The sequence below is a fragment of the Oncorhynchus gorbuscha genome, linkage group LG08, assembly GCF_021184085.1.
Source record: "Oncorhynchus gorbuscha isolate QuinsamMale2020 ecotype Even-year linkage group LG08, OgorEven_v1.0, whole genome shotgun sequence".
Classification (NCBI taxonomy): Eukaryota; Metazoa; Chordata; class Actinopteri; order Salmoniformes; family Salmonidae; genus Oncorhynchus; species Oncorhynchus gorbuscha.
In genome coordinates, this window is record NC_060180.1 from 11,225,242 (window position 1) to 11,243,044 (window position 17,803).

Below are 17,803 nucleotides of genomic sequence, written 5' to 3' on the forward strand. Positions count from 1 at the left end.
CATGAGCGACGTTGCCGGTGATGTCTGGTGAGGACAACCAGCCTTACAACCTACAAGCCCTCAGTCCAGCCTCTCTCAGCCTATTATGGACAGTCAGGACTGATGGAGGGATTGTACATTCCTGGTGTACCTCGGGCAGTTGTTGTTGCCATCCTGTACCTGTCCCGCGGGTGTGATGTTCAGATGTACCGATCCTGTGCAGGTGTTGTTACACGTTGTCTGCCACTGCAAGGAAGATCAGCTGTCCGTCCTGCCTCCCTGTAGAGGTGTCTTAGTTGTCTCAGTACAAATATTGCAATTTATTGCCCTGGCCACATCTGCAGTCCTCATGCCTCCTTGCAGCATGCCTAAGGCAAGTTCACGCAGATGAGCAGGGACCCTGGGCATCTTTCTTTTGGTGTTTTTCCGAGTCAGTAGAAAAGACTCTTTAGTGTCCTAAATTTTCATAACTGTGACCTTAATTGCCTACCATCTGTAAGCTGCTAGTGTCTTAATGACCGTTTCACAGGTGCATGTCCATTAATTGTTTATGGTTCATTGAACAAGCATGGGAAACAGTGTTTAAACTCTTTACAAATGAAGATCTGTGAAGTTATTTGGATTTTTACGAATTATCTTTGAAAGGCAGGGTCCTGAATAAGGGACGTTTCTTTTGCTGAGTTTATATGGTCTTGGCCTACTGCACTTCGTGAATACAATTCGTATAAAATAAAGTCTTGATTCAAGCGTGGTCACAACGTCCTCTGGCGGTTCCACCGAGAACTTGAGCACGAGAGAGTGCAAACGTGGGCAACTTTCAGACGATTAATTGGTATCACACACTCAAAAACATAACTCCATTTTCCCTCTATAAACGAAAAATACAATCCAGCCTAAATATGGCCACTATTCAACCAAAGGGTTATTGTCTTTGGTTCAACTATTGAAAAAGGTAGGCTAGCTATATCAATAGGCTATCACAGAAAAATATCATGCAAGTTTAATCCACAGAGTATGTAGCCTGTGGTTTATTCCTAGATTTAGCCTGTGGTTTATTCCTAGATTTACCCTGTGGTTTATTCCTAATTACGCTTTCTCAAAAGAAGATGTCACTTCGTATCCAAGACATCTGACTTTTGGGTTTAGCGAGTCCGGAAAGACGTGACGTCATGAACACTTCAAAATGGCTACTGGTTGTGGTATTAGTGCTGCTGACTGGTACATAGGGATTGCATTAATCTGTTACAGCACAGGCCCGATTGACATGTTATTTTGACCAAACGTTCCTCAAAACATTATGCTGTTTTTGTGGGTCTGCCAGATTAAAAACGACAGACTACAAAACATGGTCACGCTCTCAAAGAACAACGAAGACTGGGAGCTCAGACGTCCGAGAGGGCGACGCTGCAGGATTTTATGTCCGAAGCTGTAACTAGCTTCGCGGAGGGTACATGAAATGGAAACAGCAGAACATGGAGATGTGGTTCTTGTTTTGCCCGTCGATGTCAACGAAAATGAAGAGGCAGGCAAATCTTACGGTTCACATGCCGACTGTAATATAATAGCAACCTCTCGCCCATTGATCGACAACGGAAGCCGAGTATGCGCGGCGGATGAGGGTCAAACGGGGAAAGGTTATGTTTATATAGCCAGCAATGGGAAGAGTCCAATCGTTGAATGTGTCGTGTTACCATCGCAGAACGTCCGAGTTGGGAATACAATAATGCGAGATTTGGTTGCAGACTGTCTCCCCATTCAGATGCATGAAAGCGGTGTAATTTCAAACCTGTGCAACGACCCACCGCACCCGAACGACCACAGATTTAATGGATTTACTGAGTCATCGGTTCAGCTGATGTTCGGGTCGGAAGCTGACGGAGGGGGGAACGGGGGACCCTTTTCCTGCTCAGACACAGCCGCAAGCGCCTACAGACACGAGGAGGGGAACGGAATGTTACTGCAGCTGGCTCATGTTTCACAGCGGGGAAAACTGGATTATGAGGGGGAGACTCAAGATTCCAACTCGGGTACACTGAACGAAGGGGATTCTAATATGGAGCCAGGGCCACAGCCGCCATCTCTCTCTCCATTGTCATGTAGGCCTATAGACAACCGTCAACAGAATGACACTTTCACAGACTCTGATGTGGACATGAAGATGGCCAATGGGGATATGGATTGTTATTTATCAAATGATGATTGGTCTACAGATGTGGATACTGATTATTGTAGCCAGATGGACACATGCAACCGACTGCTATGCCAAGGACTTGACTGCTCTGTCATGGAAGTAAATGGTGGCCTGCATACTGTAAACACTGAAGCTACATGTGATTTGGATGCTGTTTCCTCAGAAAGAACCACAAATGTTCCATTTGATGTCGTCGTGGTGCATGCTTCTAATCTGCAGCTCCAAAACATCCAGTCATCACCTGCATTATGTGAGAGAAACAGCGCGGGGTTGAGGCATGGCAGCCCAGTGGGAGCTCCCCCGGCAGCTGCCAAGCCCCCCGATGCAGCGAGTAGTATTCCGGACTCTGAGGGTGTCCCTTCAGAATCGAGTGCCAAACGCCCATCTCCCTCTCCGTCAACACTTTCTGAAAACACCAACAGTCCAAACACAGAACCCAGCATGAGAGAGGATTTGAGTGAGTGCTGTCTCCCAGCTAGGCCTCTCGGCCTCAGGACTAACCCAAACATCACAGTCTCTCTCAGCTGTGATGCCACCCCTCTCAGCCCGGAGGATGGGGACATGTTATTTGGAGATGAGGGGGGTGCGGACTGCTCTAGAAACACTTATGATGTCGGTCGTCGTCAAAGTGCCCCAGAGAAACTTCCCGACGGGTCGACAGTTCTGTCCTCTTCTAAGAAGTTTGGAATCTCAGATTTTTTCACCAGGTAATATGAAAAGCGTAACCATCACTGCACTTGCTCACACACACTCCCTCACCACCACTACAACAAACCCACGCATACACGTGTTGGGAAATATCTTATTTGGGAATGCTATATGTTGAATTACCATAGTGAGCATGTGTTGAGAGTAGTAATGGATATTAGTCAGTTATTGTGGTAATAAAGGATATGGTAGACTAAGCAATAGTTAAAATGAGGCCTATCTCCTTAGGGGTTAGACTTCTGATGGCATCCACAGTGCCATTTATAGTTAATGAGACTGATGGGCTACCCTACAAGCAGCCAACTACCCTATTCCAGCAGCTCATTACTGTAGCTGGTTATCCATAATGACCATGTTTTGTAGTGACTCTGCCCATACTGTAGGGTTGTAAAATTCTGGTAACTTTCCCCCAAATAACCGGTTTTCCAGAAATCCTGGTATGAGAATTATGAGGTGATGAGCAGGAAATCTTGTATTTCTGGAAAAATGATTTTTTGAAAGTTAATGGAATTTTGCAATCCTAGGCCCATGCATAATTACTGAGAGCATCTATTCAAGCACCGGCAGGCCTGGTCAATGTCATTGTTTATCTGGTGCGTCTTCATATTCGTTACAGTGCAAGGCAGCAGACTGGAGAAAGCGATCACAACTCCTCATGATCATCATCCTGCTAATGTGGGTTTGGCAGGAGGGTGGATGTGTAGCTTGTGAATGAAATTAGCCCATGTCGTCCAACTTCTACAGATGAACAGGTTGATGAAGCACAAAGGCATCTGGGTCATTGTTTTGTGCCATTAAAGCAAAAATGCTTGAACAGCAAAGAGACTTTAAACTCAGGAAGCATTTTGTTATCAGCTAGGATAAATGTAATCTGAAGCCTGACAGCTGGATAAGACATCCTGTACAACACAACATCTACCTGTAACACTATTCCCTCCCTGCATTGACTTCATGAGATTTGCAGGCCTCCAGTTTCTCCTGCAGCCCAGGGTAATGTTGGAGAGAATTGTGGTGTTCTACCTCTTTATTGCCTGGATTTTATACTACAACAAGCAATGAGACTGCAGAGAAAATGTTTTCTATCTGTCTCGATCTCTCTACTACCCTCCCGCCTACCCCACTCTCACCCCTATAAAAGTACTGTACTATTGGAGCTGAATCAATTCAATTTCAGAGTATTGATTTTGAGTTGCTTGCAATGCTGTGGAGACTCTTATTCTAGAAAGTCATCACTGCTAGGCCTAGCTATATAGGATAGGCCTTTGTAGCAGTTCTCCATTAAAGCTTATTATACACACTGCATAGTCCTCCTAAACTAAAATCTCCAAAGCAGTTTCTTCGTCCTGTATGCAGACCAGACCGTAACGAACTGTACCCCCTCCTTAACTTGTGAGAATGTTGTCTAATGACAGAGAGCTCCTTGTGACAGGTGCTGTGAGGAGTGTTGTGGCTGATCTCTGTGCTACTCAGCCCCACAACCCCTAGATCTTTTATCCATGGCCCGGAGACATGGAACCTGTCATTTGGTGAGGCGCAAAGACAGGGTACCTAGCTACAGTACTAGGTAAAGTTAGACCTCCATTAGGCTACAGGCTGCGTAAGAAGCATCGCCACAGCACGTCGTTCAATTATCCGATGTTAACTGCAATCGATACTGAGCTCAAAGGTTCTTGTGAGCACTGCACACACTCATAACTTGTGGTGTTGCTGGTACTGTGTGTCGTGCACTTCTTGACAGTCAAGGTTGCCATTTAGTCATTATGAGGAGGCATAGGCTAACACCTAGTACTACGCTGAGCTAGCAACGAGCATTCAGCAGTTGCCAACGTCCTCATCCAAACAGAATCCATGTTTGCAGATGGAATTAACTTGTTTGTACCACACTGCTGATCACTTTGAAATGAATAACAAGTGATCTATGGCTCACTCTGTCCCACTACCTGTGTGCACAACATTAGAGGAAATACTGGTTTGTGGTGCTGGATTCTTATGTTTGATTCCACTGAGGTGATTATGATGGCATGGTTGGGATGACGTTGATGATCATAATCTTCAGGTGTTTGAGGATGCTAGATGATGGACAGTGTCCTGGATCACTTTTGTATAAGAGTTATCACTGATGTACTGTATTCAACAATCCGTAGCAACACAAGACCTTGGGGAGGGTGCCTTTCTGAATTCCTTCACAACGAGGGAAGAACGAACATGGCTGTCCTGGCCCCCACTGTACAACACACTCACTCCACCCAGCAGACAGCCAGAAACTCTCTCATATCACTGCAGCTTCGCTGATGGCCCAACCCGACTCTTCACACACTTACGGTACACAGGGCAGGATAAAAGCCTGGGAACCTCAGGGGACTGTGTGTTTGTGCGAGCATGTGTGTACATGTTATCTTTTCATTGCTCAACACCCTTCTTTCCATCCTCTATTTCCCTGAGATTTGTACTACCCTCTTTCACCATGTACATTTTCCTTCCAGATATGTCTGTCTCTTCTTTTAAATATTTGTCACTCTCTCTCCTCCAGAAACCTGTTTTCTAGGAAGCCCAAAGAGCCAAAGCCACCTTCTCAGAATGCTCCTGGGTGGAGGTTGTTTGGAAAGGTCCCCCTGAGGGAGAACACTACTAAAGATCCTAAAGACTCCTTCACCATCCAGCAGGTTAGTATCACTCTATATCGGACTCAACCACAACCCGTCGGACTCAACAACAACCTGTTTTAGTTCTACCCATAAAAATGAATGAAGATCAAGATATATTTGTGTTTGTCTGGTGTCATATAAATGATCTGGTATCCAATCTCTGGAACTCTTAACATTGTAGGAACTACCAACTCAAACTAATGGAATGGAAATGTCCATTTAATGTCTCTGTTGTGATGCTGCTGCTTCTGGTGGTGGTGTGTATGTCTGCAACAGGTGGGAATTGAGGCGAAGGGACAGGAGTGGGTGTCTGGATGAAAGGGCGGGGGTGTTATTGGTTGAACCACTAGTGGTGGTGGGGGACGGTGTGTAGCTGGCTCTGCTGTTGCAGTCTGCAGCTGAGGCCCCAGCTGGCTACTCTGCCCCCCCCAACCACACTTCTGCAAGCTGTGTGGCGGTGTCTCTGACAGCTCACCCTCCCTACACTGGCCCTCTTCCTCTGACTGTTATGGAGGATGTGCACCCCAGCACTGCGCTGAGTGGGTTAGCATTCCTACCATGCTCACGTCAGGTGGGACTCTGAGCTGCTCTAAATGAGATTGAGACAGAGACACACTGGGTACTTGTTTACAGAAGCGGTCAACTGAGACTGAAGCTCAATGAATAATGATGAAGACAAGAAGTAGGATGTTACACTGAGACTATTCCCATTCCACAACAAAGTAGTGAACTACAATATACTGACAGAAATACATCTGGTTTTTGTTTTATCAGGATCATAATCCAGACAGTTGAGCCTGAATCGACACCTAATCACAATCTCTTTAATCAAGGACTATGGGATGCCTTTTTTCTAAATCGCATATTATTCACCATCTTTTTGCATGGAACTATAGAAAATATGTTTCGCCCATCAGACTACCAGATGTACATCTGCCTACCTGCTTCACATGACAATAGAAGCATTATCCATGACTACACTAACTGTGGGAGAGGGAGAACATCACGCATAGATGAACCAACTCCAGCGGGGTGTGGGTGATGAATGATAACTATGTCTCATCCAGACTAACCTCATAAAAGATCTGTTGTCCTGTGGTGAACCCGGGTCTATGAATGAGGTTTTTTATCACACGTACGTACACACACAGTGCAGAAAAGGCCTAGGACAAAATAGACACTATTAAGCCTACATAATGTCCCTAGCCCTGACAGCGCTGCCTCCCATAGCCATTAGGCTGCCTTCTACAGGAGCAAAGATGGGCCGTAGTTGATGGATGAACACTGGTGTGTTATGTACAATAACTGGTCCATCCACACATAAAAGGAGTCATAGACTGTTCTCTGCTACCGCATGGCATGTGGTACCGATGCGCCAAGTCTAAAACCAACAGGACCCTGGACAGCTTCTACCTCCAAACCATAAGACTGCTAAATAGTTAGTCCTGGTAGCTATTGGTTAACTATTTAACTGTCTGAATTGATCCCTTTTGCAATAACTCTTGACTCATCACACACGCTGCTGTTATAGTTTATTATCTATCCTGTTGCCTAGTCACTTTTTATTACCTATATGTACATATATACCTCAATTACCTCGTGCCCCTGCACATCGCACTCAGTACTGCTACCTTGTGTTTTTAGCCAAGTTATCATTACTCGTTCCTCGTGTTATTAATATTTATTTATTATTTGATTTTTTTCTCTCTGCATTTTTGGCAAGGGCCCGTAAGTAAGCATTTCACTGTTACTCAACACCTGTTTACGAAGCATGGGACAATTTGATTTGATTGTAGACCACAGTGAAGAACAGCCTACATGTGGGTTTTAAACCTCATTGTAAACATGTTTTTGTCCCCTTGTTTCCTGTGTTTCTATGTAAAGGAGTACCCGGTGAAGGTTGGACCGGCTCCAGGTCCCCAGGTCCAGCTCTCTGCAGCGCGCCGGAAAAACCTGGAGTTTGAGCCGTTGTCTACCACAGCTCTGATACTAGAGGACAGGCCATCGTGAGTGTTTAAAAAAAATACATTAAAATCCTATGGTTGGCTACTCCCTCGGTACACATCCCGTGTGTGTGTGATTGATTGTGTATAGTGCAGTGCCCTCATACAGGGGGATGGCCTGTTTTCCTGGAATGCACATTAATCTTATCTAAACACCATGCACATGTAATTCCTGATACTCTGTATGGCCAGTGTGTATGCCCAAACCACACACCTCTCTCTGAAGGCATCCATCTCGTCCCCTCTGTTCAGGAACCTTCCTGCCAAGTCTGTTGAGGAGGCCATGCGTCACAAACAAGAGTATGATGAGATGGTGGTAGGAGCCAAGAGGAGAGGTATGTGCTAACCACGGTTTTAACTGTCTACACACACACCCAGAGGGTGACTGTGCCTGTCAGGGAGCTGTCATCAACAACACCCAAAGGGGTGTGTCCTCTCACCGCTCCTCTATATCCTGTACACTGTTGATTGTCGTAGCCAGTAAGAGAACCGATCTTGAAGTTTGAGGATGACTCTGTAATAGTCCGTCTCCTTCATGCTAATGAAACTGCCTATAGCCTTGTTGTTGATGATTTAGTGCATTGGTGTGCCAGTGCATTCTTGCAACTGAATGTGACAACCAAAGATTTAATATGTTTATTGATTTCAGGACACTAAGGGCCAGGTGGTAGACACTATAGACAACTACAAGTATCTTGGCAAAATCATTGATAATACATTGAACTTTGAGTGTAACACTTATGTGTATGAAAGTCCAGCAGTGCATTTTCTGTCTCTGGAAACTGTTAAAGCTCCCGGTCGACAGGACCTTGGTGACTGTTTTATAAGTCATACGTAGTCTGTATTAACATTTTCTATGATTTGCTGGTACGGCAACCTTTGTGTAAAAGCAAAAAATATCTATCTAGAATAGTGAAAGTGGGCAGTAAGATGATGGGGAGTCCAGCAGAGGAGTCTGTCTGATCTGCACAACAGACAAGTGGTGAGGAAGACTGGATCCATCCTGTCTGACTGTGCCCACCCCCCCTACAGTTGCATAAAACATCAAATCAATTGTACTTAAAGCCCTTTTTACATCTCTGCTTCCGAGTGGCGCAGCGGGCTAAGGTACTGCATCTCAGTCCCTGGTTTGAATCCAGGCTGTATCACATCCGGCCGTGATTGGGAGTCCCATAGGGCGGCGCACAATTGGCCCAGAGTCGTCCGGGATTGTCCGTTATATTAAATAAGAATTTGCTCTTAACTGACTTGCCTAGTTAAGTAAAAAATAATAATAAAAGTGCTTATACAGAAACCCAGCCTAAAACCCCAAACAACAAGCAATGCAGATTTAAGGGTTTACCTTACAGAATACTGTTCCTTTACCTAAGGGATTTTTTTTAAAGGGTGTTTCATAGAGCCGCTCAAACATTTCCTTAGGTAAGGGCATAACTTAAGGGTTTTATGGTACTTTGAGGGAATGTACGGCAGAAAGAGTCACTGGTTACTATGGAGGGGACCTGATTCACTGACTGAAGGTCTCATTGAAGAGATCACATTTATTATGCGATATCGAAAAATAGGGCTTCTGCATTTTAAGAGGGGCGAAACGATACAGAACATAGTAACACGTGTTGTAGCCATGGATTGCGTACCTTCCATTGTTTATCTAAATGGCTAGCTGCTGGACGTTTTCCTTTTGTAACTAGGGCAGATGGAAGCAACATTCACCTCCACAAATGCTGTTTACATTGAAATCCATACTGAATGAAGCCGTTAAGGGACCTCATGGGCACCCTTAACGGTTTCACTTCATTTAAGGGGGAACCTTTAAGGGAAAAGATAAGGGGGCGTTAACTTAAGTGTTATGCAACTGGCCCCAGGTCCTACTCTCTGGCTCCCAGTATAGAGCCACACTGTTAAGACTAACAGGTACAAGCACTCCTTCGCCCCTATGGCCATTGCCTTTTTAAAGACTGGGAAGAGACTGTGATGGGCTAGGGATGAGTATGACGGTGGTAATATGTTGCTGTTTTTTTGTTTTTGTCAGCATGTTGATAATGTTGTTGACCGGATGATCACACAGCCGTCATACCGCTCAGGAAGGAGACTCGTTCTGTCTCCTAGAGATGAACGTACTTTGGTGCGAAAAGTGCAAATCAATCCCAGAACAACAGCAAAGGACCTTGTGAAGATGCTGGAGGAAACAGGTACAAAAGCATCTATATCCACAGTAAAACAAGTCCTATATCGACATAATCTGAAAGGCAGCTCAGCAAGGAAGAAGCCACTGCTCCAAAACCAACATAAAAAAGACAAGACTACGGTTTGCAACTGCACATGGGGACGAAGATCATACTTTTTGGAGAAATGTCCTCTGGTCTGATGAAACGGCAATGGAACAATTTGGCCATAATGACCTTGTTATGTTTGGAGGGAAAAGGGGGAGGCTTGCAACCCGAAAAATACCATCCCAACCGTGAAGCACGGGGGTGGCAGCATCATGTTGTGGGGGTGCTTTGCTGCAAAAGGGACTGGTGCACTTCACAAAATAGATGGCATCACGAGGGAGGAAAATTATGTGGATATATTGAAGCAACATCTCAAGACATCAGTCAGGAAGTTAAAGCTTGGTTGCAAATGGGTCTTCCAAATGGACAATGACCCCAAGCATACTTCCAAAGTTGCTGCAAAATGGCTTAAGGACAACAAAGTCAAGGTATTGGAGTGGCCATCTCAAAGCCCTGACCTCAATCCTATAGAAAATGTGTTGGCAGAACTGAGAAAGCGTTTGTGAGCAAGGAGGCCTACAAACCTGAATCCGTTACACCAGCTCTGTCAGGAGGAGTGGGATAAAATTCACCCAACTTATTGTGGGAAGCTTGTGGAAGGCTACCCAAAATGTTTGACCCAAGTTAAACAATTAAAGGCAATGCTACCAAATACTAATTGAGTGTATGTAAACTTCTGACTCACTGGGAATGTGATTCAAGAAATTGAAGCTTAAATAAATCATTCTCTCTATTATTTCACATTTCACATTCTTAAAATAAAGTGGTGATCCTAACTGACCTAAGACAGCATTTTTACTAGGATTAAATGTATTTGGCTAAGGTGTATATACACTTCCGACTTCAACTGTATGTTGAATGTTGTTTTTATGCTCCTTTGCTGCCAAACCAATTGGGACCATGAAGTTGAAAATTGAACATTAACACACACTTAACCCATTCTCTCTCTTTTCTCTGTCAGAGCTGAAGGAGGCCCAGAAGAAGAAGCGTCAGATGAAGGAGAGGTTTAAACAGGAGGACGGCATTGCCAACGCCATGGTCATCTGGAACAATGACGTCCTGCCCAACTGGGACTGCATGTCAGTATTCCCTACACTGAGGGGATCAGTACCGTTTTAATGCCTTTTATCATCCAGCACAAACACTTGATACTATATAATATATGCCATTTAGCAGACACTTTTGTACAAAGCAACTTATTAATGCGTGTATACATTTTACATATGGGTGGTCCTGGTAATCAAACACACCATTCTGGCATTGAAAGTGCCATGCTCTACCAACTGAGCTACAGCAGACATCTTGATTTGTCACAAATGATCCTCCTGAACATTATTTTCACTTGAAACAAATGACTACCAGAAGCTGAAATAGGTTGTGTTGTGAAATGTACATAGATCAGTGGAGGCTGCTGAGGGGAGGACAGCTCATAGTAATGGGACAGAATAAATTGAATGGTATCAAACACGTGGTTTTCATGTGTTTGAAAACATTCCATGCTCTCCATTCCAGCCATTATTCTGAGCCGTTGTCTCGGCAGCCTCCACTGACATATATAGACTATTCTGATACTCTACCATAGTTTTAACAAGGTTAAAGTTCCTCTGGAATGATAGACGTGTGTTGTGTCCCCTGGCAGGCGTAACACGCGTCGGGTCAGAGAGCTCTGGTGGCAGGGCCTTCCTCCCAGCGTCCGAGGACGAGTCTGGAGCCTGGCCATCGGCAACGAGCTCAACATCACCCCCGGTAAGAACACAACACTCTACTTAATGCTGTCTATCCAACCCCCCCCCCTCTCCGTTCTCACAGCATCACAGCTTAATGCTGTCTATCCACCCCCCACCCCCCACCCCCTCCTCTCCGTTCTCACAGCATCACAGCTTAATGCTGTCTATCCAACCCCCCCCTCTCCGTTCTCACAGCATCACAGCCTGTTTGCTAATATTCACTGTTACAGCAGCTTTTAATGTATACAATCTAAGCAGTTGCCTACTATAACAATGACGGCCATCCTACCACCCACATAGTCTGTTGAACGACCAGTAGCAGTATATAATCTGGATAAACTATAATTAACCACAGTATTGTTGATTGTGTCTGCTACTGTAGAGTTGTTTGAGATATTTCTGTCTCGGGCTAAGGAGAGGTGGAAGAGCTTCAGTGAGACCAGCTCTGAAAATGAGACCGAAGGTAGGTACCATGGCAACACAAAGACCCAGAGCAACAATAAGCCCCATCATTATTTAAAACAAGTTAGAAACACATTTTGTGCTTTGTTTATTGATCATTATAAAAAAAGCTAATTGTATTTTTTCTTCTCCAAAACAGACTCTGGATCATTGCAGGCGGATAGAGAGTCAAGTCTGGACCTGATAAAGCTAGACATCTCCAGAACCTTCCCCTCTCTCTTTATTTTTCAGAAGGTACAGTCAAATGTTTAGACACCTACTCTTTCAGAGGTTTTTCTTTTTTTGTATTATTTTCTACTTTGTAGAATGATAAAACTATGAAATAACACTTGGAATCATGTAGTAGCCAAAGAAATGTTAAACAAATCAAAAATATATTTTATATTTGAGATTCTTCATAGTAGCCTCCTTTTGCCTTGACAGCTTTCCACTCTCTTGGCATTCTGTCAACCAGCTTCACCTGTAATGCTTTTCCAACAGTCTTGAAGGAGTTCCCACATATGCTGAGCACTTGTTGGCTGTTTTGCCTTCACTCTATGGTCTAACTCATCCCAAACCATCTCAATTTGGTTGAGGTCGAGTGATTGTGGAGGACAGGTCATCTGATGCAGCACTCCATGACTCTCCTCCTTGGTCAAATAGCCCTTACACAGCCTGGAGGTTTGTTGGATCATTGTGCTGTTGAAAAACAAATGATAGTCCCACTAAGCGCAAACCGGATGGGATGGTGTATATTGCTGCATAATGCTGTGGCAGCCATGCGGGTTAAGTGTGCCTTGATTTCTAAATAAATCGCAGACAGTGTCACCAGCAAAGCACAATCACACCACCACCCCCATGCTTCATGGTGGTAACCATACATGTGGAGATCTCACATTTGGACTGATCAGTCCAAAGGACACCGGTCTAATGTCCATTGCTTGTGTTTCTTGGCCCAAGCAAGTCTTCTTTTTATTGGTGTCCTTTAGTAGTGGCTTCTTTGCAGCAATTTGACCATTAAGGCCTGATTCATGCAGTTTCCTCTGAACAGTTGATGTTGAGATGTCTGTTACTTGAACTCTGTGATGCATTTATTTGGGCTGTCATTTCTGAGGCTGGTAACTCTAATGAACTTATCCTCTGCAGCAGAGCTAACTCTGGGTCTTCCTTTCCTGTGGCGGTCCTCAATGCCAGTTTCATCATAGCGCATGATGGTTTTTGCGACTGCACTTGAAGAAACTTTAAACGTTCTTGAAATGTTCCGTATTGACTGACCTTCATGTATTAAAGTAATGATGGACTGTTGTTTCTCTTTGCTTATTTGAGCTGTTCTTGCCATAATATGGACTTAGTCCTATTTGGTAAAAGACCATCTTCTGTATACCACCCCTACCTTGTCACAACACAACTGATTGACTCCAATGCATTAAGAAGGAAAGGTGTTCTACAAATGAACTTTTTACAAGGCACCTGTTAATTGAAATGCATTCCAGCTGCCTACCTCATGAAGCTGGTTGAGAGAATGCCAAGAGTGTGCAGAGCTGTGGCTACTTTGAAGAATCTAGAATATATTTTTAACACTTTTTTTTGGATACTACATGATTCCATGTGTTTAATTTCATAATATATAATAATATATGCCATTTAGCAGACGCTTTTATCCAAAGCGACTTACAGTCATGTGTGCATACATTCTACGTATGGGTGGTCCTGGGGATCGAACCCACTACCCTGGCGTTACAAGCGCCATGCTCTACCAACTGAGAAGGACCACAAACATATGCACATAGTTTTGATGTCTTCACTATTGTTCTACAATGTTGAAAATAGTAGAAAGAAAAGCCCTTGAATGAGTTGGTGTGACCAAACTTTTGACTGGTACTGTAGGTCTCTCTCATCACCAATACAGTACCTGATCTCAGAGGCTTGATATCTGTGGTTGTCACTATAAAACAGAACCCTCATACTGTCCATGGCTGTGTCTATCCCAGTGTTGTTGTGGTGTGTGGAAGCTTTTGTTCTTCAATGTATTCTTCTCATTGTATTGCTGGATCTGCTGGTGTTGACATTGAATGTGCCACTGTTGTTGGGTTTATTTGAGCATCTTGGTACATATGCAAAAGCAATATAAACCTCATGTAAAAAGACAAGACATTAATTTGACTAATACTCTCCCTATAGGGTGGGCCCTATCATGACCTCTTGCACAGTGTTCTGGGGGCGTACACGTGTTATAGACCAGACGTGGGCTATGTAAGTAGCAAACACTTCATTTGTCCTAGATAATTGTGTTTTCTCTCAATCCACGTTGACTAAATGTTTGTCCCGTGAACTGATTTCTCCCTACGTCTGCAATTTAAATTGGATTCTGTTCTTAATGGAACTGTTTATTTTGGTGAAAAATGAATTGAACCAAGACGTGCGTTCCTTGTGTTTTCCAGGTCCAGGGGATGTCCTTCATCGCTGCTGTGCTAATCCTGAATCTGGAGGAAGCTGACGCCTTCATCGCCTTCGCCAACCTGCTCAACAAGCCCTGTCAGATGGCCTTCTTCAGAGTGGACCACGACCTGGTACTGACACACACACCTTTTGTCCTGAGAGAATTAAGCAATAAGGCCTGAGGAGGTGTGGTATATGGCCAATATGTTCTTACGCTCAAAGCAAGGTGGAGTGCCTGGACAGTCCTTAACTGTGGTATATTGGCCATATATCACAAACCCCTGAGATGCCTTATTGCTATTATAAACTGGTTACCAACGTAATTAGAACAGTACAAATAAATGTTTTGTCATACCCATGGTATACGGTCTGATATAACACGGCTGTCAGCCAATCAGCATTCAGAGCTCGAAACACCCAGTTTATAATGCTGAATGAATAAATGTTATTTCCATGGTGTAAACCTTTTTTCCTCTTGTTTTCAGATGTTGAAATACTTCGCTGCTTTCGAGGTGTTCTTTGAAGAGAACCTCCCACGGCTGTTCAATCACTTTCAGATCAACAACCTCACCCCTGACCTTTATCTCATAGACTGGTGAGTGCAGGACAACATGACACTTCAGTGCTTGCCCTCTTTGAACTAAAGTAAAATGGTTCAAGACTTTGTCCATTTCTATTCATTGTCAGTTCATAAAGTGACCTTTGCATGTACTTCGCTTCACCTCGCCGATGAACCGTTGTTGACCTCTGTGTGTCTCGGTCCATTCCTGCAGGATCTTCACCCTGTACAGTAAGTCGTTGCCATTGGATGTGGCGTGTCGCGTGTGGGACGTGTTCTGTCGGGACGGGGAGGAGTGTCTGTTCCGGACAGGCCTGGGCATCCTGCGCCTCTACCAGGAGGTCCTACTGCAGATGGACTTCATCCATATGGCCCAGTTCCTTACCCGCCTGCCTGATGACATGGCCGCTGACAACCTGTTCAGCTGCATCACTGCCACACAGATGCTCAGCAGCAACCGCAAGTGGGGCCAGGTCAGTTAGACCCACTGTCTGATTCTATAGTCTGACCTGTGGAGCAGAAGTAAACTGGAATTCTAATTAAATATTTGAAAAGTGGGCATTTATTTAATGACTTATGAAGTGGGGCCTGTTGTGGATGGGTTTTATCAGTGCTAAGATGGGGTGGTGTCAGTGCTCTCCAAAGGCTTCCTTTCATCTTCCCTTCATGACAACGGATAGAGAGCAATAATAATGCCGTCTTTTTGTAGGCACTAACGGAGGCAAACTCCTCAATGACTTGTCGGCCAAAGTCTATTGGGAAATTAATGGGTTTCTGGGATAAACGGCGAAAATAAAGTCTGATGAGCACAGGTTTAGGAGGTCTTGTACGTTTTGGTTCTAGAGATAATGTTCATCAGCTAATGTCACGTTTTGTGACTTTTTATGTGTGGATGTAATGAAAACAAGCACATAAAGGTGTCATGATTCATAAAGGTCATGTTAACTGACTGATATTATCTCAGAACAAAACATATAAGATCTCCTAAGCTTGTGTTGACTTCAAACCAGTTTTTCGGCTTTATCCCAAAACCCCCATTCTATCCCCATTTAATTTCCCCCATAGGGATAGCTGAACAAACCAGGGGTAACTCATTTCCAATTTTTAGGTCTACAAGCTGGCGCGCTCTATAGGGGAGAGGACTCCTGGGTAGTTCTTTTTACCGTGTTGCTTTAATCTCTTATAGTCTTTAAATATTAGTGGTTAAGGAAGAAAACCGATGAGGAGAGGGGAGCTTGTATGTTTTTTGCTTTGTTTTTGAATCAACAGTACCTTCTGTTGGATATGTAGAACTACTCTATGTATTTAATTTTACATGTACATATTTCCATTAGGTCTTCTCTGCATTGATGAAGGATGGCAGTAAGGAAATAGCCAACCACAGTCCGGCTCCAAGAAGCTAACGGTTTAGACGCACGAACCCCACTACCCAATGTGTTTCTGAATCTGTGACACACGCACTTGGATTTCTTCTGGGGACTGTTGCTAAGGCAACAGGAATGTTTTGCTTGGTTATGAAATGGACACCAAATGGATGTAATACTGGGAGGTGGCAACACATCCACACACACACACACACACACACACACACACACACACACACAAAATGGCATCAGAAATGTGACTGAAATGAATGTTGGTGCATCAGAGAACCGTTAGCAACTATGAATGATGAAATCTGGTAGAAAATACTTTAGGCCGGGAGAGTTCTGTCCATGTTATTACGCATACGGCAAGTGGCTATAAGGAGTTCCCAAAACTCCTATCAACACTCCTTTGGTTTGCGTACACTACACACATTAAGTATATGTCCATTTTTATCCCTACACATCTCTCTACATGCACACACACACTCACATAATAACAGCATTATAAACAGGCCTTAGGTGGACCATGAAACCACTGACTCACCCATATAGTCTGGTCAGAAATATGTTATACTTTCAGATTGTAAAGCTGTTAGATGTATTTGTCTCTCTTTGTTTTTAGGTTATACCAAATTTCTCCACGACTAAGTGTTTGTAAATATGAACTTAAACATATGTACCTATATTTGTATGTATTAATGTATGGTATACACATACAGTATTTTCCTCGTTCACTAATTCAACAGGACCCTTTGCAAACAGTGATTCTGGAATAGGAAATACCAACGGTAAATCAAGGAGCAACTTGGTGAAATATTTTGAAAAACTATTGAATCTGAGTGCTCTTAAGTTAGTTTAAAGGTCCAATGCAGCCATTTTGATCTCAATATCAAATCATTTCTGGGTAACAATGAAGTACCTTACTGTGATTGTTTTCAATTAAAATAGTTTTAAAAAAGCAAATAGCTTCTTAACAAAGAGCAATTTCTCGAGGAAGAATTTTGATAGCAGTCTCTATGAGTGGTCTGAGTGAGGGGAAAACGGAATAGTAGCTGTTATTGGCAGAGTGGTTTGGAACTCTCTTTCTTATTGGTGTATTAACAAATTTACTGCCTAGTGATGTCACCAGGCAGGCCAAAACTCCATCCCACCAAAAGAGGTTGACATTTCAGGTATTCTTTTCAAACAGCTCCAACACTAAAAGGGCATTATCGTAATTATCACAACCTCGTAGTGTGGAAGCATATATAAAACACAGGCAAATCATGTTTTTTTGCTGCACTGGGCCTTTTAAATAAAGCCCTGAAGAGGAGGGGGGATAATTTTGAAATAAAAGTGCAATATGAATCTCAAGGGCCACATGATGCAGTGTTTTTGGAGAAACATGTTTGAATAACCGCTTTATGTTGAGTTAAATCTACAGTTGGTGATGTCTGATAGTACAGTGCTTTGATTAAATATTTAGAAAGTAGTG

At 43.6% G+C, this 17,803-nt stretch overlaps 1 protein-coding gene across 2 annotated transcripts in view; it reads left to right on the forward strand.

Moving 5' to 3' along the window:
- The first annotated feature begins 1,141 nt into the window (after window positions 1-1,141).
- LOC124041185 (TBC1 domain family member 12-like) overlaps window positions 1,142-17,803 on the forward strand; it is a 16,905-nt gene continuing 243 nt past the window's right edge. Inside the window, exons 1-14 of one of the 2 annotated variants that reach the window (XM_046358460.1) lie at window positions 2,744-2,877; window positions 5,023-5,200; window positions 5,409-5,541; window positions 7,408-7,529; window positions 7,779-7,861; window positions 10,758-10,875; window positions 11,436-11,542; window positions 11,906-11,986; window positions 12,125-12,219; window positions 14,146-14,217; window positions 14,406-14,534; window positions 14,889-14,998; window positions 15,177-15,435; window positions 16,297-17,803. The exon at window positions 16,297-17,803 is cut by the window's right edge and continues 243 nt beyond it. In XM_046358460.1, coding sequence (XP_046214416.1) covers window positions 2,745-2,877; window positions 5,023-5,200; window positions 5,409-5,541; window positions 7,408-7,529; window positions 7,779-7,861; window positions 10,758-10,875; window positions 11,436-11,542; window positions 11,906-11,986; window positions 12,125-12,219; window positions 14,146-14,217; window positions 14,406-14,534; window positions 14,889-14,998; window positions 15,177-15,435; window positions 16,297-16,365 — 1,689 coding nt within the window. In that variant the 5' untranslated portion in view covers window position 2,744 and the 3' untranslated portion in view covers window positions 16,366-17,803. Of the gene's footprint in view, window positions 2,878-5,022; window positions 5,201-5,408; window positions 5,542-7,407; window positions 7,530-7,778; window positions 7,862-10,757; window positions 10,876-11,435; window positions 11,543-11,905; window positions 11,987-12,124; window positions 12,220-14,145; window positions 14,218-14,405; window positions 14,535-14,888; window positions 14,999-15,176; window positions 15,436-16,296 lie in introns of both variants that reach the window. The other variant, XM_046358459.1, reaches the window with a different exon arrangement.